This window comes from Pelobates fuscus, chromosome 3, assembly GCF_036172605.1.
Source record: "Pelobates fuscus isolate aPelFus1 chromosome 3, aPelFus1.pri, whole genome shotgun sequence".
Lineage (NCBI taxonomy): Eukaryota > Metazoa > Chordata > Amphibia > Anura > Pelobatidae > Pelobates > Pelobates fuscus.
Genome location: NC_086319.1, coordinates 405,723,138 through 405,747,460, shown reverse-complemented (window position 1 = coordinate 405,747,460; position 24,323 = coordinate 405,723,138). Strand labels below are relative to the sequence as shown.

Sequence of the window (24,323 nt, the reverse complement as noted above, 5' to 3'; positions counted from 1 at the left end):
TGAACTGTTACAAAGTAGGTCTCCCTGCACCTGTGACACGATCTGTTTTTACTCCAACAGATATGAGATCGGGCCGGCTCTCTACCTTGGCTGGTCAGGAGCTTTATTGGATGTTGTTGGAGGTGGACTTCTCTGCTGCTCGTACAAACAGTTTTCCAAACCAACAAAGTAAGTTCTAAATTTAATTAACTTTAATTTCTATAGTATCCTCTGCCCCCTACCTCTCCTTTGCGCCACTCGTCCCAGCCCCAGTATTGAAAGGGCTAAAAAAAAAACTTTTAACTCTTACCTGATTCCAGCACCAATCTTCCTCAGTGCTCGGTTGGTGCTCCGCCTCCTCTGATGTCATCCAACAGGGGGACTAATGCACATGCACGGTGAGTGCTGCGAGCGCCTTAGACCTCCCCATAGGAAAGCATTGCTTCAGGGCTTTCCTATGGGGATTTTACTGACGCTGGATGTCCTCATGCAGAGCGACCAAAAGTCACCTAGCCACCAGGAAGTGCTTCAAGTGGCTGTCTGATTGACAGCCACTAGAGGCAGTCTTAGTCCTGCAATGCAATCCATGCAGTTTCTATAAAACAGCCATGATTTACATTGCAGGGTTAAGGGGGACAGGGACACTGCACCTAAACCACTTCAGTGAGCTGAAGTATTCTGGGTGCCTATAGTGTCCCTTTAAATTAATCACATGCATTTATTTAAAAAGGAGCCTGCAGTATATAATGATCCAACAGGGGGCCCTGTGCTACATGGGTTGCATGTGGGCATAATGTTATATTAGGTTTTGTAATCTGTGTAGTTTGATCTGACTAAGAATGCTCGTATGTCACTAGTTAATAATGTTCTTGTTTTATCTTTACAGTAATTTCTCCTACAACTATCGCGCTCCCCAAGTGATGTCTTCCAGCAAGGCTACACCCCAAGCTGCCCTCCCACGATACGAGTCTAGCAATAGTATTTGTAAATATGGCAAGAATGCTTATGTATAAGACTAGAAGGACTGTGTGTGCTATGCAATGCCAATGGGTATCATCACGGCACTATCCCATTAGCCTCTGCAGTGGTCCATTACCATTTTCAGTCCTAAAACTTGGTGGCACTGACGTTCTTCATACGGAATCCCATTCCCATGGGAAGAAAAACACAAGATTGTCAATGGGCCACAAACTTTTTCTACAGGAACTTTTCATCCTATTCCACCAGAGTCCTACAGTCATGAAATAAATGTTCTGATTTTTGAATTGTTTTTATATTTAACTTTTTTTTTTTTTTATATAAAATAAAGCAATTTATTTCTTGAGCAATTTTCAAGGGCAATCTGAGAAGACCTTTGCCTCTAATATGATATGTGATGCAAACAAATGGTTCCACCTTCACAATTTTTGTATCCCAAAAATGACGTTTAGATGATTGAAGTTATTTCTGTCTTCGAAAGTTAATCACTCAATCATATAATTGCTAACAGAAGATTTTCAACTGAAATTACTCTTTTCTTTTTTTTAATAATTTTGTTTTGTAACTTTACAAAGGATATTCGCTTGAAAGTTTTGAGATTATAGATGCTTTCATTTGCAATATGATGGGTTGAAGGATTCTTCCAGCAGACACTTAATAAGAACTAGATTAGAAAAAAAGTGAAACCCTTTTCAACGATGATGGCTCTCCTGGTAAAACAGCCGTTGTAGAATCAGTTTCTGAGACTTTTAAAAAATCGACCAATTTCCATTTGTTTGTTTAAAGCCTTGATCTGCTATCTTGAACATTTTCAATCCCAGTTTTATAGCTGAATAAAAGATAAAATACAATACAGGCATTTTATAAACCGTGGTATTTTTTGGATGTAAAGACAGAGCAGCAGTTTGGGAATTTGATACTTTTTTTGTATTTTAATGATGTTCATGGGAATTGTTCCTGGAATGATATATTGGGTATGCCTGTCAGATGGTATTATAAATCTTTAAATGTACAATCATGCATGGGATTTGAACCACTGGAGCAACAGCTAGTCAAACCTTGGACTGACGGCGGATATTTACGGATTGGATTAAGAAGATCTGCAGTTTTATCACAAATAAATTATGTTCTTGTTCAAAAAATGTTTGTGACCTCTCTAAACAATACAAATCTGTAGAATTCAACAAGGAACATTTGTCACAATCGAGTTTATCCACGAAATGGTGAATTCAGCTGATCAAGAATCCACGCTAAATCGCACAAATGTGTACATAGCGGATTAGGATAATGTTTCCAAATCAGCTATTTTAGCCTGGATCGTGAAAATGGGATTTTCTATGCAGTGTGGTGTGTAGTAAATACATCACAATGTATGAAATATATCCTTGTGCACGATCAGATCGCTGTAACCGCAAAAATAAATAAAATGAATTCACTAAAGCTGCAATCCCTGAATGCAAAGCTCCAAGGTACTACGAATAAGCATACGTTCGATGAATGTTTTCCTTTGGACTTCGTGTTATCATCAGCAGTGATTTGGATCAATAATGTAATATTATTTTATGATATAAGATTGATTGAGCATTTTACCATATTTAATAAATATTCACAAGTATTTGAGCTATTACTTAGTGTCTGGTATATTTGTATATGTGATATAGGAGCACAATAACAGACTCATTTGGGTTTGTGAGCACTATGCTTGTAATGTGCTTTTGTTTGCTTTGTTTAATTGCACACACATTAATCTTGGATATTGCCTATTATTTAGGATTGAAAATATATCATTCATATAAAATAATTGAAATTTATGTTTCTGTGGCGAACACTACTAAAATTACCGAAATGACTGTATCACTCCCCTGGCTGTTCCCTCTCCCCTCCAGAGAAGCCCAATAGGCACATATCACCTGCCTATTCGTACATTATTCCCCAAATGGCAACCTACCTAAAGAGTCAGCAGGACTTCTATGAGTTCACCCTGGAACTCAAGCTCTGCCGCACAGACCACCTTGTCCCGGTTAACTTGTCATGCAGTTTTTAGCCTTTTCCTGATACCCAGGAGACAGGGCCAGTGCAAGGTTTTTTGGGGCACAGAGGCAAAGATGATTTTGGAGTCCCCCCTACCCCCCTCCAAGATAAAACATCTTCACCTGTGTGCCTCTTAACCCCCCTTTTGTGTCTTATACCCTCTTTTAAATGCCTTACCCCTTTTAGTGTATCTTATGCCCTATTTTTCCCATTTGTGTGTGCTAACATCAGCTCCACCACGCAGGCTCGCTGCCTAGGTGTTCTCTTTGACTCCGACCTCTCCTTCACGCCTTATGTTCAGTCTATTGCCAAATCCTGCCACTTCCATCTCAAAAATATTGCGCGCATCCGACCCTACTTAACGCCACATGCGACTAAGGTGCTGTCCATTCCAGTGTCCTTTCTCGCAGTGACTACTGTAATCCGCTTCTAAGTGGTCTTACGTGCTACCAGCTTGCACCGTTACAGTCCATAATGAATGCGGCTACGAGGCTCATCTTCCGCCCCCGCCTCACCCTTCTGACAGTCCCTACATTGGCTTCATATGAGATATAAGGCTCAATTTAAAATTCTGGTTCTTGCTTTCAAATCTCTACATAATGCTGCTCCAACCTATCTATCCTCCCTTATACACAAGTATGTCCCATCTAGGCCCTTACGCTCTGCTGCAAACTTACGTCTATCTTCTGTCCGTACTCCCACCTCTGTTGCTCGCCTTCAAGACTTCTCGAGGGCTGCACCGTTCCTGTGGAACTCACTTCCCTCCTCCTTTAGAGGCTCACCCAGTCTCCACTCCTTCAAAAAAATCATTAAAAACCCACTTCTTCATAAAAGCGTATCAATTAAACTGTTAAAAGCTCCCGACTGATTCATCTCTTGCAACTGTCATTAGTCTAATACTATCCTTACCTTTTGTGTCACCTTACCCCTCTAGCATGTAAGCTCATTGAGCAGGGCCCTCAACCCCTCTGTTCCTGTGTGTCAAACTTGTCTGGTTACAACTACATGTTTGTTCGTCCACCCACTGTAAAGCGCTGTGGAATTTGTTGGCGCTATAAAAATAATAACATAATAATAATAATAATAATGCGAACGAAAAGGTGAGGTGAAACAGCCAAGGTGAGTGAAAAAGTCCAAGAAACACACCTGTGGGAGCACTTGGCATAATTGCACCAGGAGCGCAACCGACACTGGCCATCTCATCTACGACCACCGGCATCGTCGCCCTTAGCACCCAGGTTCCCTCTGTCCCCTAACTTACCCCGCTTAAAACAGCGCAAGGCTGAGTGGGCACCACCGCAATGGGAGCATTCATGCTTAAAACGGCACGACACACCCCACTTGCATTGACTGTCATTGAACTTCCAACAACAGCCTGGTCATTGAAGTGCTGCCCCCCCCCCCCACAAGCCACCCCAAGAAAGGAAGACATCCCCCGTTGGTGCGCAGCTGGGCGAGTCATGATGGAGAGCCACAGGCCAATGTCCATCTGATCCCAAAAGATAGAGGGGCAGACTGCGAGCCGTTGACAAAATTGTTTGTCGTAGCGCCACCAACCCAGGCCACCATAAGTCCAACAAGCTTTCCAAATGGTGTCCTGAGAGCAAAACAGTGCTGAGCAATGCTGGAGAGCCTTCTCCCCAATCACGCTTGACAAGATGGAGAACGCCCGAACCCAGTTCACGAAAGTCTTAGGAATCTTTCTATAGCGAAACTTCACCTTATCCTTGTTCGACTCCTTCCCATCCTTGTCCCTTAGAGGAGGAGCATCCTCCAAGGGCAACAGGGAAAATATCTCAACAAATTCCCCATTCCAGATCTTTTCCATAATTTTGGGCTTCAGATGCCTGACCAGCAGATATACGCCGCCCCTTTCGCCACATCAGTGACCCCCGCTGTACCCTCTAGAAACCCTTGGTCACTCCCGCAGGGCACTTGGGGCGCAGACACCATTGAGGAAGACGCCAACTCACCACCAACCGCACAGGGAGAGAGTGGCCCGCACATGATGCTGCTGCCCAGACACCAGGGGCAGCGGGGGAAGCCAGGGAAGTTGCAGGCCGCGTGCGGGCCTGTTGTTGCCTCGGGCCCGGGCTACGGTTTCTAAACCGGGCCCGAGGAGATGAGCTGGCGTTCAGCCGAGCTGGAGGGTGGGTGTGCCGACCCGCACTAGCACGGCCACCCAGGGAAGGTGCCGCTGGAAGGGGAGACCGCATCACCAGATGGCTGGGGTTAGAGTAGGTGAGCAAATTGCTGCTGCTCCAGACCTGAGGGCTCACAGGATGGATTCAATATGCAATGTGGATTCAATATGCAATATGATGGATTCAACTGCAATTGGATAAATACTTAAAAAAACATAACATACAGGGATATAATTTCTAATTAGTGGGGTAATAGCTGCTTGATCCAAGGAGACATCTGACTGCTATTTTGGGGTCAAAAAGGAATTTTTTCCTAGTTTGTGGCAAAATTGGAAGCGCTTCAGACTAGGTTTTTTGCCTTCTTTTGGATCAACAGCAACAACATACGGGAGGAAGGCTGAACTTGATGGACGCAAGTCTCTTTTCAGCTATGTAACTATGTAACTATGTAACTATGTAACTATGTAATATCCATGCCACAGGCCGAAATTACCTACAGGCCCAACAACAGGAGGAATTTCACAGAAACTGTTGCTGGCCCGGCTCCTAAGTGGCACTGATGTCAGTCTATTCTGTCACCACCCACTTTCTCACGTACAACACTCCCACACATAACAACTAGCCAATCATGTTTCATTCACTCCCACACTCATACATGTGCCCTTGTCTGCTAAGCTGCACACTCTCCCTGGGGCCTTGTAGTGTGGCCGGCGGAGCGCGGTACAGGAGCTTCTGATTCCTGTATCCGGCTGAACTGACGGGAAGTGCTCTCTCAGTGAGCACTTCCTGTCAGTCTGGCCGGGTACGGGAAACAGAAGTTCCTGTACCACGGTCCACTCTGCCCGGCCAGGCTACAATGAGTGACTGGTAGGAGGGAGCACATTGCGACCCTGTTAACTAAGGTAAGAATCTGATGGGGAAACATCTAAAAATATAAATGCATACCTGCTAAGTGTCCCTATTCTGCAGAGACAGTCCCTATTTTGTACTCAAATCCCTCTTTTCTATCCTAATGTCCATCCTTTCTCGTGTATAACAGAGCTCCACAGCAATAATACTCCCAATAAAGGTGTTTAGAAATCAGGCTGTGTAAATAAGAACCATTGTTCTTGTTCTAAATCACATTTCAGTTTTATAAATTGTTATTAGTAAGTCACCTTAAATTTCTCGACCCAGGGGTATGGCACACCCCTAACACTAAAGTGTTCCATTTGGTTGAAAGGATAAGCAGTATTTTTGCTTGATTTTTGCACCTTTGTAAACTTTGAGTGCTCCCATTCATTCTGCAAGCACTGCTTATGTTTGACTTAATGAGAAATGTACAGAAGACAAAATGGTGCTCACATTTCTTATGAATCTCGTTTGATATGCAAAAAAGCCATATTGTTAACTTTTGCACAGACAATATGTTTATATTAGGATTGAGCCAACCCCTGTGTCATTTAACCCCTTAAGGACACATGACATGTGTGACATGTCATGATTCCCTTTTATTCCAGAAGTTTGGTCCTTAAACTAAGCTGCAATTATTGCCAATTGAAAAAGACAGACAGTTAGTTGTTCTGCCAGTCAGTAGCCCATCCCCAATACAGGGACTAAGATAAACACTTTTAGTAATCTGATAAATATAAATATACCAGGTAAACGAATGCAGAGTACATCTAAACGAATATCCCAATGTTCCCACGGATTTCTAATGATATTGTTAATGATGCCATTTTGGTTTATTTTGGGGGTAATATTAATGCATTCTCTAGTGATGTATTTTTGTATTGATACGTTTTACGCTTAACATTTTCTATTACATTCACTTTTATTTTAATAATTATATGGCTCAAGTGAAGGTCCTCCGTTAGATACAACCTGCTATATAACCTGTTATTTATTAACCTGATTTAATAACTCAGAATACAATGATGAAATACGATAAAATGTTTTCTGCACACGTTGCATCGGCTGCTATTATTCAACAATTGCTTTTTTCCTCCAGATATATTTGTGACTTCTATAACATCTATTACTCAATAAAACCCTTCATATACCTCCCCCTATAACTCCTCCTATTACTCCATATAACTCCCCCTATAACTCCTCCTAATACTCCATATAGCCCCTTTCCTATAACTCCTCCTATTACTCCATATAATCCTCTCTATAACTCCTCCTATTACTCCATATAGCATCCCTATAACTCCTCCTATTACTCCATATAGCCTCCCTATAACTCCTCCTATTATTCCATGTAACCCTCCCTCTAACTTCTCCTATTATCCATATAACCTCAATATAACTCATCTTATTACTCTATAAAATCCTCCCTATAACTCCTCCTATTACCCTATATAACCCTCTCTAAAACTCCTATTACTCCATATTACTCTCCCATATAAGCCCCCATTACTGCATATAATTCCTCCTATTACTCCATAACTCCTCCTATTACTCCATATAACCCTCCCTATAACTCTTCCTATTACTGCATTTAATTCCTCCCTATAACTCCTCCTATTACTCTGTAAAACCCTTCCTATAACTCTACATATTACTTCACATAACCTCCATATAATCCCTCTTATAACTTATAACTCTATAAAACCCTCTCCATATAACCCTCCGTATATCTCCTCCTATTACTCCATATAACCCTCCGTATATCTCCTCCTATTACTCCATATGATCCTCCCTATAGCTCCTTATATTAATCCATATAATCCTCCATATAGCTCCTCCTATTACTCCATATAATCCTCCATATAGCTCCTCCTATTACTCTGTACAACTCTCCATATACCTCATCTTCTTACTCCATATAACTCCCCCTATTAATCCATATAACCATCACCATAATTGAAGATTATATTATCTTTAGTGTACTAATAATCTTCATTTGCGTGGGAGTGGTTTGGGAAGAGTGTGTGGGTGGGGTTATGTTCTATGTGCATTAGTGGGGGAGGGGGTGGTCTTACCTCAGTGCCACTTGGGATTCGGGCCAGCAAACAGCTTCCTGTCCTCCTGCTCCTGTTTGCCTGGGCCTGTAGTCACAGCTTGAGGGATGGATATTGAGGCGATCCTGGCATCCCTCAGGGCTGCTGCTGCACTGGATGGTGGCCGACAACTTAGGGAGCAATTCGGGCACATTACTAGAGGTATGGCTACCGGTGTGGGCCCCCCCACCGCGGCCTACCTTCCCCTGGAGCACCCCCTGTGGTCTCCCCTGCTGCCTCCCCTGTGGCCCCTGCCCCTGGCACTGGCATGGGCCGGGCGTTCGCCAGGACCGCGTGTCTGGGGCTCCGGACACGCGGCCTGCAACCAGAGGCCAGGATTTGCTGCCTTCCATGGCCATGGCTACTACTCCTTGGCCAAGGATGCGGCCTTCTACTGCCGCTCGGTCGGCTTCCTCTACTCTATCCGCCCCGACCGCCAGCAGTGGATAGAGGGCCCGTGGCGGTGGGCGGCGGATAACGCTATCCGGTCAGCGGGTACGGGGTACTTCTCTCCTGTCCCCTCTCCTCCCCCTGTTTTTTAGGGCTGTTCTTCCAGGGTGCACGGCTTACCCCTGGCAGGGCCCCCTAGTCCCCCGTCCTTTCTGGTCTCCCCTCCCTTCCCCCCTCTGGTGGGCCTAATCCCCCCCCTTCCACCTTTCTTGTCCCCCCCTTCCTGTCTTTCCCTCTCAAGGTCCCTTTCCTCTCTCTTCTGGTCCCCTCTGTTCTCCCTCCCCCTCTACCTTGTCTGGGCCCCCTCCCCCCCCTGCAGGTCACTTACCTCAGTCATCTCCTCTGGGGCGTGGTCTCTGCTGCTTTCTTCTGCTGTAGTTTCTGGATCCGTCCAGCAGGTGGCACCTGGAACACAGACGATGTCTTCTGTGGATACTGGAATCACTGTTTCTTTGCCTCAGCCTTCTGTGAGTGCAGTGCTGGGCTTGGATCGCCAGGCTGCATCTGGTGAGTACAATGTTCCCCCCCTTTTAGCGCTTCAGGTCCCGGGCTGGGGGGGTTCCTCTCAGGTCTCGGGGTTTTTAAGATCAATGGGAGCGGGGGGGTGGCGGTTAGTGGGGTCACTTCTATTGATGGTCAGCTTAGGTCGGTTTGGCTCCCCGCCCAGCTCTCTCCTACGATTCAGTTTTCAACCCCTTCTGGGCCCCTGCCCGGGGCGGGTAGTGGTTCCGTGCAACAGGGTTCCCCTGTGCCCGTGGTGGCCAGTGTTGGTTCCGCCTCGGGCGACACTGGTCTTGAGGCGGGGGTTTCGGACGTGGCGTGGGGCGCTGCTTACATGTGCTGGTCTGGCCCTCGGGCTTGCACTTGAAGCAGGAGATGAGGGATAAGATTTGGAAAGGGGAATTTGTAGAAATATTTTCCCTCCTGCCATTGGAGGAAGCTCCTTCCATGGCGGACAAGGACAGTAAGGAGTCAGAAAAAGATAGGGAAAAGCACCGCTATCGGAAAATTTGCAAAACCTTTGGGAATTGGATTCGGGCGTTCTCTATTTTGGCCAGCGTTGTGGAGGAGAAGTCTCCCCAGAAGTGCTCCGCGTTGTTCTGTTATCAGGACATGATCTGGAACGCTTGTCGCACCTATGGGGGACTGGGTTGGTGGAGGTATGATGAGCAGTTTCGACAGCGGCTGGCAGTGTGTCCCTCGTTGTCGTGGGATCAGATGGATATTGGCCTCTGACTTGCCATCATGACCCGTCCAGCCCCCTAGCAGGGCGCGTTTTTGTCCTTTCTTGGGGGGGGGGGGGCGGTGGTGGCACATCCTCCTCCCTATCGGCCCCCGGTCAGAGGGCAGGCTGTTGTTGGAAATTTAATGACAGCCACTGTAAGTGGGGGTCCTCGTGCCGGTTTAAACACGAGTGCTCCGGCTGCGGTGGGGCCCATCCTGTCTCCCGTTGTTTAAAGCGGGGCAAAATGGGCGAGAAAGGGGACATGGGGGCTAAGGGCGACAACCCCGGTGCTCTTAAACACGTGTGGCTCGACCTTTATAGGAATCGGGCTGCGGTGTGGATCCTGGTGGACGGGTTTGAGTATGGTTTTTGGATCCCTTCTCTGAGCGCCCTCCGCTGCTCTCCGTACGGAACCTCAAGTCAGTGGAGGCATTTCCTCAGGTGGTACAGGAAAAGCCGGATAAGGAGGTCTCCTTTGCCTGGATGGCCGGCCAGTTCTCTGCCCCACCCATGCCTAATTTGCAGGTTTCCCCTTTTGGGCATGGTTCCTAAGAAGTAACCCGGGAAATATAGCTTGATTCACCATTTGTTGTACCCACGAGGGGGTTCGGTGAATGATGACATCTCGGCTGAGCTTTGCAGGGTTTCCTACACATCCTTTGATGCAGCGGTTCGCATGGTGCGGGCTGCGGGCCCGGGGGCGTTGCAAGCTAAGGCGGATGTTGAATCTGCTTTCCGGCTGCTCCCGGTGCATCCGGAGTGCCATCATCTCCTGGGCAGTGCCTTTGAGGGACAGTTTTTTGTGGACCTATGGGTTGTTCTCTGTCATGTTTTTATTTTGAGTGCTTTAGCACTTTTCTTTTTCTTTTCGCTCCCCTCCTTCACTACCTGGAGGACCTGTGTGTAGGGCCGGCAGGATCACACGTCTGTGCCCTCCTGCTGCGGATTCTCGGGGAGATGTTTCAGCGATTCCGTTGGCTCATGACAAGACGGTGGGTCCGGTCACGTGCCTTAGTTTTCTGGGCATCGAAATTGATTTGGTGGCCGGGGAATGTTGGTTGCCCCAAGACAAGGTCCTGGACCTGCGCCTAGCGGTGTCACGGGAAATGGGGCAGTGGAAGATCCAGCTGTGTGGCCTGCAATCTCTGCTGGGGAAATTCAATTTTGCCTGTTGGATTTTGCCCATGGGGCGTATCTTTAACAGGCGCTTGGTGACAGCGACATCTGGGGTCTTTCGCTCTGGGGCTGACTTGGCTGTCTGAGATTCCTTTTTGGCCTCATATAATGGTAGGCCGTACTGGTAGGCCCCGGAGGTTTCTAATGGGGACCTCCACTTCCCCAGGGGTACGCTTGCTGCGGCACTTGGTTCTGCGCTGTTTGGGGCTGAATGTGTATTTTAGGACTGTACACATCCCGGGTGTTCGTAATGTGATGGCCGATGCTCTCTCTCGTTCTCAGTGGGACATGCTTCGGGCAGTGGCTCCGCAAGCCTAATTGGAGGGTGTCCCGTGCCCGTCAGAGATGTGGTCATTGGGTCTGACAGACTAATGGAGTTGGTCCGTGGGTCGGTCTCTGTGGCCACATGGGACCGTGTAAAATGTAGCTTTGGAATCGTATTGTATCGTCGCTGTTAAAAAACGTTAAATCTTCTTAATTTCTTCTTGTCGTCAGTTGATTGATATATATACGTCTTTTCTATATATAGTCTTGGGCCAAACGCTCGCCACATTAATATATGTCTATATTAATGAAAAGTACTAATACGCAATCTGACTTACAGTTTCTTCAGGTTTATTCTTAGTTACTGATACATAATAAAACAACAAATGATGTTACAGGATAATGGATGTTCAACAGCAGATGGTAATTGCTGGACTTCTTTACACCCTTACATCTTTACATCGAGAGAGAACCAGAGAGAGAGAGAGAGTGACCTTGTGTCCCTCTGTTACTATATAGATGTGCCCATACTGACGTGAGAGTTTAACTCTGGCCATATAAGGACAAGACCCCCAAATCCACATTCCAGAGCTCTCGGACAAAGAAAGCCTTGTGACTTATACCATCTGTTACTTATGTCAATCCACACATCCATATATAATCAATAGAAACATAGAATATGCAATATTCTACAGACCGCTATAACAAGGTTTGGAGGGAATGGGACAGGTGGGAGCTGTCCCCCAGGGGTTTCCGGGACTCGACCACTCACCTGCAGGGGCTGGTTCTTCTCCTGGGGGACTGGGAGGCTGCGAGGTTGTCCTCCTCAGCCATTTCTGCGCGCTTGGCGGGGCTCAGCTTCCTATTTAAGTTGCGGGGTTGGGAAGACGCTACCAAAGCGTTTATAGTACGCCAGGCACTAAAATGTTTGAAGCGGGGTAGGGTATCTTCACAAGACTCGAGGCGTCCTGTCTCGGGCGCTCTCCTAACTAATCTGTGTGAGGCGTTGCACAGGGTTTGCGATTCGGAATTCGAGGTTCAGCTCTTTCGCTTGGCTTTTTCCCTAGCATTCTTTGGTGCCATGCGGATTGGGGAGCTGGTGTGCCCCAGCAGGTGGAGGGGGGGGGGGGTACTGTTTGGAGACGTTACGTGCACTGCTGATCAAATCTCGTTCTAAGACTGATGTCTTGGGGAGGGGGAAATGGGTCCGATTGGGGGCCGTGCGGGTTCCGGTATTTGCCCTGTTTGGTCCTTCGGGGAGTATTGTGCCTTGTGCCCTTCTCCTGCGCTGCCCCTCCTGGTGCATGCGGATGGTAGTTTCCTTTCCCATTTCCAGTTTATTAGAGTGTTTCATTTGGGGCTGGAAGCTATGGGAATAGATGGCAGGGAGTTTGGGGGGCATTCATTCTGTATTGGGGCGGCTACCGAGGCCTCTAGACTTGGCATGCCAGCGCAGGTGGTTTCGAGAATTGGGAGGTGGGAATCATCAAGACGTTATGTTTCCTATGTTCATCCGACTGGTTTACTGACGTAATCTCTTTCCACAGTTTCGGTTCCCATTACAGGATTTGGATCATCGGACACTCGTTTACTGGACTGGGCAGCGTGTGGCGGTTCGGCCTGGAGGCGAAGGGTTTCATGCCTTCCGAAGCGGAGGTTCGATGGCTCGGTATGACGGGTATGAGGTGGGTTCGGCTCCTCCCTGAGGTGGTGCAGCTGTCCCATCTCCTGGGGGTGCTGAGTGTCTTGGTGATCCACCTGGGGGGGAATGATCTGGATTCAGTGCCCATTTCGGATTGGATTTTGACGGTGAAGCGTGACTTTGCAGTGAAGCCCGCATTTTAGTTTTGTTCCCCAATGTGCACTTGGTCTGGTCCGAGGTCATTGCCCGTAACTACAGGCGGGGCGCCCGGAGCCAGAGTGCCATGGAGCGTTGCCGCCGCAAGTTGAACAGTCGGGTTTACCAGTTTGTTTTGGGGGTTCGGGAGATCCAGGTCTGCCATAGGGTTTTTGAACAAGAGGCGGCCAATTTTTTTAGGGGGGATGGTGTACACCTAACGGAGGTCGGGCTCGACCTTTTTAATCTCGTCCTACAGGAAGTGGTGGAACAGTGTCAGGATTACAGGACTGATAGGTAACGTATACCGGACCTTAGAACGGCCGGACTAACGTACCAAAGAATAGTCAGGAATAGCCAAGGACAAGGGAAACAGAAAGAGACACAGCGATAAGGAAAAGCCAGGAGTCAGGGATGCCAGAAAACAGGGAAGTCAAAAACAATGCCAAAGTCAAATAACCAGAATTACCAGAATCAATAACGCGCTCTTGGGCAACCACAAAAAAATTTATAAAGTGTATAAAGTGAGGAAAAAAAATAAAGTTAACCTACAAGGGTCTAAGTACCCATAGTGAAAAAAGTGTCCCTAAAGTGAGCAAACAAATAGTGAAACGAAAAAATGACGAGCCAAAGCCCGACGCGCGTTTCGGTGTGTAACAACACCTTCGTCAGGGGCTAAGAGAGTAGACCCTTGTAGGTTAATTTTATTTTTTCCTCACTTTATACAGTGCCGTTCTCACAGTTAATGTGATGGCACACTAGGCAGTATTTTTCTCTTGTAGATGGAGTTATAGATTACAACACCCTCGAAGGTGTTGGGAGAATAATAGGGACCAGCGCAGAGCTTTTCTTCTTTACAAAGACATTAGAGGAGCTTTTTGGCAGTCCTCTAAACGCATACCTCCTTTTGTATATAACCCACACTAAGGGGTTCAGTGGCATACACACAACCCATGGGGCCCCGGTGCGAAAACTGATCCAGGGCCCCCCCTCCCCCCGCGCGAGCACTTACTCTGCGCAGGCTGGGGCAGCAACACATGGCGGCGGGCACCTGGTCACAGGGCTGCGACCCGTGCGACCGCGGTATGTATGCCAGTGCATGCATAAACACATACACTTAAAGGACCACTACAGACACCCAGATCACATCAGCTCAATGAAGTGGTCTGAGTGCCAGGTCTCTCTAGTTTTAACCCTGCAGCTGAAAACATAGCAGTTTCAGAGAAACTGCTATGTTTCACTGAGGGTTAATCCAGCCTCTAGTGGCTGTCTCATTGACAGCCGCTAGAGGATTTTCTGCGATTCTCACTGTGAAAATCACGGTGAGAAGACGCTGAACGTCCATAGGAAAGCATTGAGTAATGCTTTCCTATGGGCGGTTTGAATGCGCGCGTGGCTCTTGCCACGCATGTGCATTCGGAGCTGAGAGGTGGATGGGGACGGAGAGATCCCCAACGTTAAGGGAGTCCGGCGCTGGAGAAAGGTAAGTGCTTAAGACACACACACACACACACACACACACTCTCTCATGAACAGACGCACACATTTACTGACAGACACACACTCAGTGACAGACGCACACAAACATACTCAGTAACAGACACACACACTAACACACACACTCTAACACTAACACACACACTAACACACACTCTAACACTAACACACACACTCACTAACACTAACACACACACTCACTAACACTAACACACACACTCACTAACACTAACACACACACTCACTAACACACACACTCACTAACACTAACACACACATTCACTAACACTAACACACACATTCACTAACACACACACTCACTAACACTAACACACTCACTAACACCAACACACTCACTAACACACACTCTAACACTAACACACACTCACTAACACTAACACACACTCACTAACACTAACACATTCAATAACACACACACTCACTAACACTAACACATTCACATTCAATAACACACACACTCACTAACACTAACACATTCAATAACACACACACTCACTAACACACACACTCTAACACTAACACACTCACTAACACACACACTCTAACACTAACACACACACTCACTAACACACACTCAAACGTTTTTTTTTTCTTTTAATCCCCCCAGCCTCCTTACCTGTGGGAGAGCTGAGGGGATTCCCTGGGGTCCAGTGGTGTCACCCGGCCGGCTGGCTGGCTGGTCCTGTGGGCACGCGAGGGAGCACTCTCCCCTGGGTGCTCCCTCTTCAGCTCCCTCGCTCGCTGCGTACTGATACCGGCGCCGGAAGATGACGTCATCTTCCGGCTCCGGTTTCAGTGCGGTGCGCGAGGGAGCTGAAGAGGGAGCACCCAGGGGACAGTGCTCCCTCGCGCGCCCGACAGCCAGCCGGGTGACAGCAGGGCCAGCCTCGGGGGGCCCGGAGGTGGCCGGCTCCTGGGCCCCCCAGCAGAAGAGGCTGGCCCTGTGGGTACATACCTGGGTCGCAGGGCGGCCGGGCCCCCTGGTGGGCCGGGCCCGGTCGCAGCCGCGACCCCTGCGACCCTGGTAAGTACGCCACTGAAGGGGTTACTTGTACTTGCATTATTGATTGCAACGTTGTAGCTGCAACCCTCTCCCCTTCCTTATTTATACTGTCCTAGTGTCTCTACGGGATTTTCTCTTTTGTTAACCCTTGATGGGTGACTTTTTAGTTGGTGACATCTTGCTAAGAATAAGGATCTAATAAAGACAATTGTCAGGTGATCACTTTGCAGGAGCACCAATTGATAAGATATTAGGGAGCTGATTCTCCCCTATATATTACCAACAGATATACATCGCATTCCTGTAGAGCCTTGTAGGTACAGACCTCCAAGTTGTCTAATATATATCATTCTTGCCAGCAACAATATTTCCTATTCACATATTTATTCGGGTCCAAGCCCTGTGGTGGACTGGCACCACCTTCTGACCACTCTGTCCATTAGTCTCAGAACTCCTCCTTTTTCATCTATACAGGGGTTTGAGATTACTGGGCAATTCATTCATTGTTTCTAAATAAAAAAATAACCCCACCCCAAACCCATAGTCACCCCCCTCCCCAAAAAAACTAGCCCCTACCTAGCCTCTCACCCTAAAAATAATGAGGGGGGACCTTTAACTAAGTACTTGTAAAAAAAAAAAAACTTACCATTTGATGTTTTCTTTCTTCTAAAATCTTCTTTTTTCAGCCCCAAAAAGGGCAAATAAAAAGCTATAATAACCGACGCACTTTAAAAAAAAAAAAAAGAGCGCAAAAAAATAAATCCATCTTCACCCATGGAGGACTCCGCGCAGACTGAGCTCTGCAGGGCGGGGGAAGGCTTATAAAGCCTTGCCCCGCCCTGCAATTAGGCTCAGAGCACTCTGATTGGTGGGTTTAAGCCAACCAATCAGAGTGCTCTGACAGGTAAATGAAGAGACTGACCTACATTTACCTGTCACAGCACTCTGATTGGTTGGCTTGAAATCCACCAATCAGAGTGCTCTGTGTCATTTTACACAGCGTGGGAAAGTTCTTTGGAATTTTCCCATGCTGTGTAATTTGACTCATAACAGGCTGCTCACTGTTTAATAGACATGCCCCTACTCGCGGTATAGCGAGTAGGGGCATAATTTACTAATACTAAGTAATGTTTACTTAGTATTAGTAAATTTGGATGAAAGACCAATTTAGGTCTTTCAGCCTTTTAGTAGATAGCTCCCTAATACCATGGGAATTAGGGAGTTATCTACTTATTCATTCCTGTCATTACATTGACTGGCTAAGTAACTTACATTTTATATGAATGTATGTTACTTGATTGTTGTAAGTGTTGCAAATGCTTACAGCTGAATCCTGGCTATGTTTGTATACTTTTTATTTAAAATTGTATACAATGTAATATCCTTCATTCTTCTATTGGGTAAGTATATTAGTTCTTAGGCAATAATGTGCTTCGGAACTTCGGGAATTGCAAAACTTCGGAAATTCAGTAATTTCGGGACTTTGACAATTCGGCAATTCATCTATTCGGACATTCAGAAGTACCCGAATGTCCAAATTTCCCGAAACAAATTGCACATGTTTACTACTGTATAAGAATGAGCTGACTGTAATCCGTCATGTTACTGACTATAAATATCTTGCTCATAAATGCCTCGTGCTGGACGAAGTGTGCCGATAATTGACATGGAACAGTGTTAACCTACCAAGCTTCACTGCTCCTAAGTCAGAATGTCACCCGTAAGGTGCACGCACATTTGAAATCGAAATAAACTCCCAGGCATATTGTAAATCTATATATGGTGCTGGACACACCAGGAATCAAATATATTCTATGGATGGCCCCACAAAAATACATATATTTTACCCCAACAGTATACTTACTTTGATGCCTCTGTCCGTTAACAGATTCGTCCTCACCCTCGGTACTATCAAAATCAACCTGGTGTGCGTGGCTCAAAATACATGTTACCATATGTGCTACTGTCTTCTGTATTATCCTATTATTTAGTACAAGCCATTAAATATGGCTGTAAATATACAGGAATAGAGGGTCCATTTTTTAAGTAGACCCCAATCATAAAGACAAATACAAAAATATACATAGGGATTAAGGAGAGAGCACATGTAATTTTTTCTTTTCTTTCGTTTTTACTATAAATGGCCATTGGAGCAACTAAATGACCTCCATTTGTCTAAATATACATAGGGATTAAGGAGAGAGCGCAGGTAACTTTTTTCTTTTCCCAATCATAAAGAGCCTAATAGGAGGATGAAAGGTTAGTGTGCCTAAGGTATCCAGTGATGCACTAAGTCCGCATCAGTCCTGTGCCTGCAGATAAAGTGTTATAATAGCCACTAGTGTGTATTATCTTTACGACTACTGGGATGAGGTGTATCCAATTGAGGGGCACAACTGTATTAAATAATAATCGATTGGGATAACTCCCTTGCAGTGCTGCTTAGAACTTAAGTAAAGGTATAAAATACATTCAAAAAAGATTGAGTGAGCTAAACTATAGAGACGGGACTATAATAAACCACCACTAGGGTTCAGCAGAGGACACTTGGAAATAAAGTAAAGTCATGTAAAGTAATGGGTGAACTGTATTATACAAAGTAACCTATTTACATTATTTACAGAAGAGAATAATATCCATTAGTACCGTGCTTGTTGGATGAAGAAGGTCAGTATCTAGTCGGAGATAAAGGAGGTATAGGAGAATCCCTCATTCAAGCCCGAGGGGGATAGTGTCTTCAGTTTGTAAATCCAATAACTTTCACCCTGTAAAAGTTTTTTATCGATGTCTCCCTTCCTTGGGCCCATTTTGACTTATACCGTTAAAACGGAAACCCTGTGCCGAACCACCATGTTGAATTTACAGATGTCGCGAAATTGGTGTATCTGTCTGTCTAGATGGATTAACAGAATTTACATGTTCCAAAATGCGATTTTTGAATGGTCTAATTGTCTTGCCCACATATTTCAAGTTGCAACTGCAAGTGATGAGGTATACCAATCCCTCTGTCTGACAGTTGAAGAAGGTTTTTATTGTATGGGTTTCTGTATTAGCCGAGTTTGAAAAGGTTTTTTAAGATTTCGACCCCTTCTGGCCGTGAGAGAGACAGAGGGAGTCAGTACCTCTTTGAGGTGTGGATCTTGGTACAACAGTGGCCAGTACCTCTCCAGTGTCTTTTTAACCATATTCCAGCCTGAGTCAAAGGTTCCGATGCACCTAATGATGTTTTGATCCTTACTCTGAGTGAGACTATCGGTCAAGAGGTCAGTTCTCTCAGTTAGAAGTGCCCTTTGGTATGCTTTCTTGAGGCATTTATTCAGGTACCCTTTTGCTTTAAAATGGGACCTAAGAGTTTGGGCTTTTGTCTTGAAATCCTCCAGAGAGGAACAGTTCCTTCTTAGCCTGAGATACTGGCCGATTGGTATCCCCCTCTTTAATGCGGGGGGATGATAGCTCCCCCAGTTAAGGAAATTATTGGTTGCTGTAGGTTTCTTGTAAAGTGTGGTAGAGAGATGATTATCATGGGTGGTCCTTAGGGTGATATCGAGAAAATTAAGTTTCTGTCCACCAATCTTGTGGGTGAGCCTAAGGTTGATATCATTTATGTTTAGTTCGTCCACAAAGTTGTTGAACAGGTCTCCCGGACCTGTCCATACTATCAGGACGACGTCAATGTAGCGCTTCCAAAGACTGACGTATTCCATGTATTTATCAAATTGTGGGCTGAAGACAACATTTTGTTCCCACCACCCCAGGTGAAGGTTAGCATAAGAGGGGGCACAGGTTGTCCCCATAGCTGTACCCTTAACCTGGTGGTAGTAGGTGCCTTCAAACAGGAAATAGTTGTGTAGAAGAATGAAATGGAGGAGCTTTAGAACAAATTCATTATGTTCCTTTAGAGTGGAATCTCTCGTCTGGAGAAATCTTTTCACATGTCTAATACCTACATCATGGGGGATTGAACTATACAGTCCCTCAACATCTAGACTGCATAGCTTTGCCTTTGTTAGTATAGCCATGTCATTGAGTACATTGAGGGTCTGCTTAGAGTCCCTCAAATAAGAGGGGAGAGTCTTAACCAGATCCCGAAGGATAAACTCCACATATACACTACAATTCTGCGTAAGGTTATTCCTGCCTGATAGATCGGTCTTCCTGACAGTATTGCCTGCTGTTTGTGGATATTAGGCAATGCATAGAAAGTTGCTATTGTTGTTTTTTTGTTGAATAGAAACCTAAATTCATCGTTGGTTATTAGATTAGATTGAAGTGCCTCGTCTAGAATGTTCTTTACCTTTAGAGGTACTTAGTTGTTGGATCGGAACTCATAAGGAGTTACATAAGTGTTCTTATCATCAAGGATTCTGTGTACCATTTGAATGTAATAACTCCTATTCATGACTACAGTATTGCCCCCTTTATCTGAAGGTTTAATAATAATAATTAATTAATAATAATTAATAATAATTAAATCATTCGGTTTTAGAGTGTCTAATGATTTTCTCTCGGACTGACTCAAATTATTGTGCTGACTTGAATTAAAGTATAGAGTCTGAATTAGTACAGATATTCATAGAGACCTAAGTGTTGGAGGTTAGCCATTTGGTTTCAGTGATTTTCTACTTACTTCTGACCTTTCAGTTTGGGAGCACGTTTATACACTACCACTGTTTTATTTATTATCATTCATTTTTTCATTTGATGCAACACTATTTCCAATGTAGTTAGACTTCCAGCTCATACTCTTGTGTCTGGATTTGTTATCCAACAGCTTGAGTATCTTTTGTAGTTTATGTATAATGCTGCATCGAAAGTCCCCACTACGTACATACATCACTTCCTCACTCCGTACATACATCACTCCGGATTTGTCCTTTGTGTAGAAACACGGAAAATGAATCCTTCCCTTGAAGAGAAACCAATCACACTGAAAGAAAAAGAAGAAAGTGAAAGATATCTGAATTGGCAAGTTGCCCGCATATAATGAACATCATGATCATGAAACAATATATTTTGCATGTTATGATAAAATAGCAAACTGATTCAGTTAGTCATTAGTTCAATGCAAATGAGATACACAATAATCTACTAATGAGCACCAGCATAGTCATACCTACAATTCGGGAGGGAAAAGTAGGGTGGGAAATATTCGCCTCCTGTCATTACTAAAATTAAGATTCTTAGTACACTAAAGCTAATATAATCTTAAATTTTACCACATGACAGGAGGCTTCATATTTGCATTTTTAACTCTGAGAGTTAACCGACGTGAAAGAAGCATGAGATGTCTGGCGAAAATAAAACATCCTGAACGTACTCTCGCGCATCCAATCCGCACAACGCATAATATCGGCAAGAGAGGCTTCTGCCGATAAAGCTTGGAAGCGGCCGTACCTCTAACCGAGTTGGCCCCAAAGCATGGTTTAACGCCAGCTAACGATAGTAGCCAGCGGACCTATCTGGCCAGTGTCGTCGTAGACACTGGTCCATGAGGTTTCACGTATGAAATCAAAAACTGACCTGCCGAAGTAGTTCGGAGAGGAGCTGAGATTTCGGTATATCGCATTAATGTCCTGACCACACACAGTCTGGGGTCTGCTATAAAAAATGGGTAGAAAACTGAAGAGGAGTCTGACTTAGTACAATGTGATATTGTGAAAGTAACCCCTTCTGGAGTGAAGGAGAAACTGTCTACGTTGAACGCCCTAACATCCGCCACCCGTCAAAACGAGATGAGACATAGTAAGAGGTTAAGATTGGCCGAAAGCTGTTTCAGCAAAAGGTACGTGTTATCCGGCCAATCTCTAAGGAAAAGCAGCACCACATCCACAGGCGTGAATATTTCGGTGCTGGAAGTCTCGACAGTTTAGCACCCCGCGGTAGCCGACAAACCAGTGGGTCCTGACCCGCCGGAATGCCTTGTACCGGGATGTGTGCCGCCGAGATGGCCGATCTAATCACGTTGAGGGATCATTATGAACGAAAACAGATGTAATAGGTAGTTGAGGATTAGTGGGACAGGGGCAGTAAAGGGATCGGGATCCCTGTCCAGACACCAACTACTCCAGGTGGACCATGCGGAGATTATAGCATTTCCTGGTGCCAGGAGCCCATGAATCCCATAGGAGGTCTTTAGCCAATTGTGATAGGACGTGGACTAACCAGGATCCCCTGAAATCATCCAGGCCACTAGATCCAGCTTCCGCTCTAGGACAAGGGGGTGGGGTTCCCCTCGTGGTCCCGTCAGAAGTAGAGGGAAGGATGATAGAAGAAGCGGAGCATCGTGGGACATCTCCAGTAAGTCCTGAAACCATGCTTGACTCTGCCAAAGTGGAGCTATGAGAAGGAGCGATATCCTGTGGGTGTGTGTGCACTGGAGCACCCTTGCTATCATGGAGAACGGGGGAAACACATATGCCCCGTGACTCGGCCATGTTTGCAGGAATGCATCTACCGCTTCGCAGTTCGGATCCAGGAGCCAGCTGTAGTATTTCGGAAGTTGGTGGTTGGTCCTGGAAGTTACCAGGTCTAACAGTAGTGGATCCTTCCAATTCTTTAATTCCTGGAATATCGAGGTGTTAAGTTGCCAATTGCTGTTGTCTTGTCAATGGCATGAGAACCAATCTGCCATCAGGTTGGTGATTCCCGGCAGGTATTCCACCCGAAGCGTGATGTTCCGAGATAGGCAAAACTTGTAAATGTTTTTCGTGGCCTCTGTGATAGCCTGGGGTCTGGCTCTGTCCAGGCAGTACTGCACTGCAGAGATATTGTCCATGCGGAGCAGGATCCAGCAGTTAGACATGTCTTTGGCCAGACTGCTGATGACGAAGGATCCCGCGATCAATTCCAGGCAGTTGATGTGGAGATCAGTCTCCTTGCCCTGCCAAGGACCACATGTGGAGGAGTCGACACTGTGGGCGCCCCAATTCCAGAGGCAGGCATCCAACTCCATGATGAAATCCGTGGATGAGCCAAATATCGCTTTGCCATTCCAAGCTTGCATGTGAAGTAACCACCAGCTGAGATCTGTCTGTACATCTGCTGAGAGTGGAATCCAGTGGTCGTACGAGTGTCTGGTGCATAGGTGTCTCGCTTTCAGCCGTTGCCCGGCCCTGTAGTGTAGTGGCCCCGGAAATATTGTTTGTATGGAGGAGGATAGGAGTTCGACAATCCGAGCGAACATCCTGAGGGGGAATCTTATCCATCCGTAGGACACGTCTGATCTCTTTCCATATAGGAGCTATCTTTGCTGTAGGAAGACGGAGGACGCAGTTCTAAGAGTCGATTTTTCGAAACCGAGGAACGGAACTGACTGGGAAGGAGAGAGAGACGACTTCTGTCTGTTCACTACGAAACCCAAAGATTCAATAGTGCCTCCCCCCTTTTTTTACTTTAGGGCCCCCAGTCGCCTCTCAAGGGTGGGGGCCGGGGGTGGGGGGGCAACATGGCACCCCCCATTATTTTACTTTAGGGCCCCCACCCGCCGCTCGGGCATGGGGGCCAGTGGGGAGGACAATAGGTCCTCCCTCCTTTTTTACTTTAGGGCCCCCACCGGCGCTCAGGGGTGGGGGCCGGGGGGGCAATAGATTGGCCGAAAGCCTTTAGTTTAAAAGCCCCCACTCACACATCGCAGGTGGGGGCTCAGGAGGGGAGACCTTTTTTTTTTTCTTTTTAACAGTGTTAAAAAAACGGTTTAATAGACATGCCCCTACTCTCGTAATAGCGTGTAGAGGTATAATTTACTTATACTAAGTCATCTTTACTTAGTATTAGTAAATTTGGCTGAAAGACCAATTCAGGTCTTTCAGCCTTTTAGTAGATAGCTCCCTAATACCATGGGAATTAGGGAGTTATCTGCTTATTCATTGCTGTAATTACATTGACTGGCCAAGAAACTTACATTTTATATGAATGTGTGTTACTTGATTGTTGTAAGTGTTGCAAATACTTACAGCTGAATCCTGGCTTTGTTTGTATAGTTTTTATTAAAAATTGTATACAATGTAACCTTCTTCTTTCACTGGGTAAGTATATTAGTTCTTAGGCAATACTGTGCTTCGGAACTTCAGAACTTTGGCACTTTGACACCTCGGAACTTCGGAACTTCTGCACTTCTGCACTTCAGCAATTCTGCACTTCGGCACTTCAGAAATTCGGTAATTTCTGCACTTTGGAAATTCGGTAATTTCGGCACTTCGGGACTTCAACAATTCGGCACTTCAGCAATTCAGCTATTCAGCCATTTGGAAGCACCTGAATATCCGAATTGCCCAAAATTCGGACGAATTTTAATTCGGACCGAAACGAATTGCACATGTCTAGTCAGTAATCTCCTGTTTTCTTCTTGTTTTCTTCTTGTTTTCTTCTTGACCAGGAAAATATTGCTGAGCAAGCCGTCCTCTCTTGGTGCATATTGCACTGCGCCCTACTTGAAGAGGGTGCGGATTTCTTCGTCTACAAGGCAGTCCTGTTTCGCTGACTGTATTGGAGGTGGAAGGGTGACCTGAACGGGTTGCGAGTAAAACTCTATGACGTATCCTTGTACCGCCTGAAGTATCCAGGCGTCTTTACACAGCAAGGGTTTCCAAAGCGAAACGTGAAACGTATTCGGAATACGCATGGAAGGAGGCAGGTCAAGGGAGTAGGAAACGGGGTTAACCCTACGTAACACCTTGTAGGGACCAAGAAATCTGGGAGTAAATTTCATCGAAGGAACCTTGAGACGGAGGTTTTT

The 24,323-nt window shown here is 45.9% G+C and overlaps 1 protein-coding gene across 1 annotated transcript in view; it reads left to right on the top strand.

Annotated features, from left to right (window-relative positions):
* Nucleotides 1-1,606, top strand: part of CLDN15 (claudin 15) — a 60,621-nt gene extending 59,015 nt beyond the window's left edge. Inside the window, exons 4-5 of the mRNA XM_063446057.1 lie at nt 61-168; nt 866-1,606. Of these exons, the coding sequence (XP_063302127.1) occupies nt 61-168; nt 866-992 (235 nt within the window). The 3' untranslated portion in view covers nt 993-1,606. The remainder of the gene's footprint in view (nt 1-60; nt 169-865) is intronic.
* Nucleotides 1,607-24,323: the final 22,717 nt, after the last annotated feature.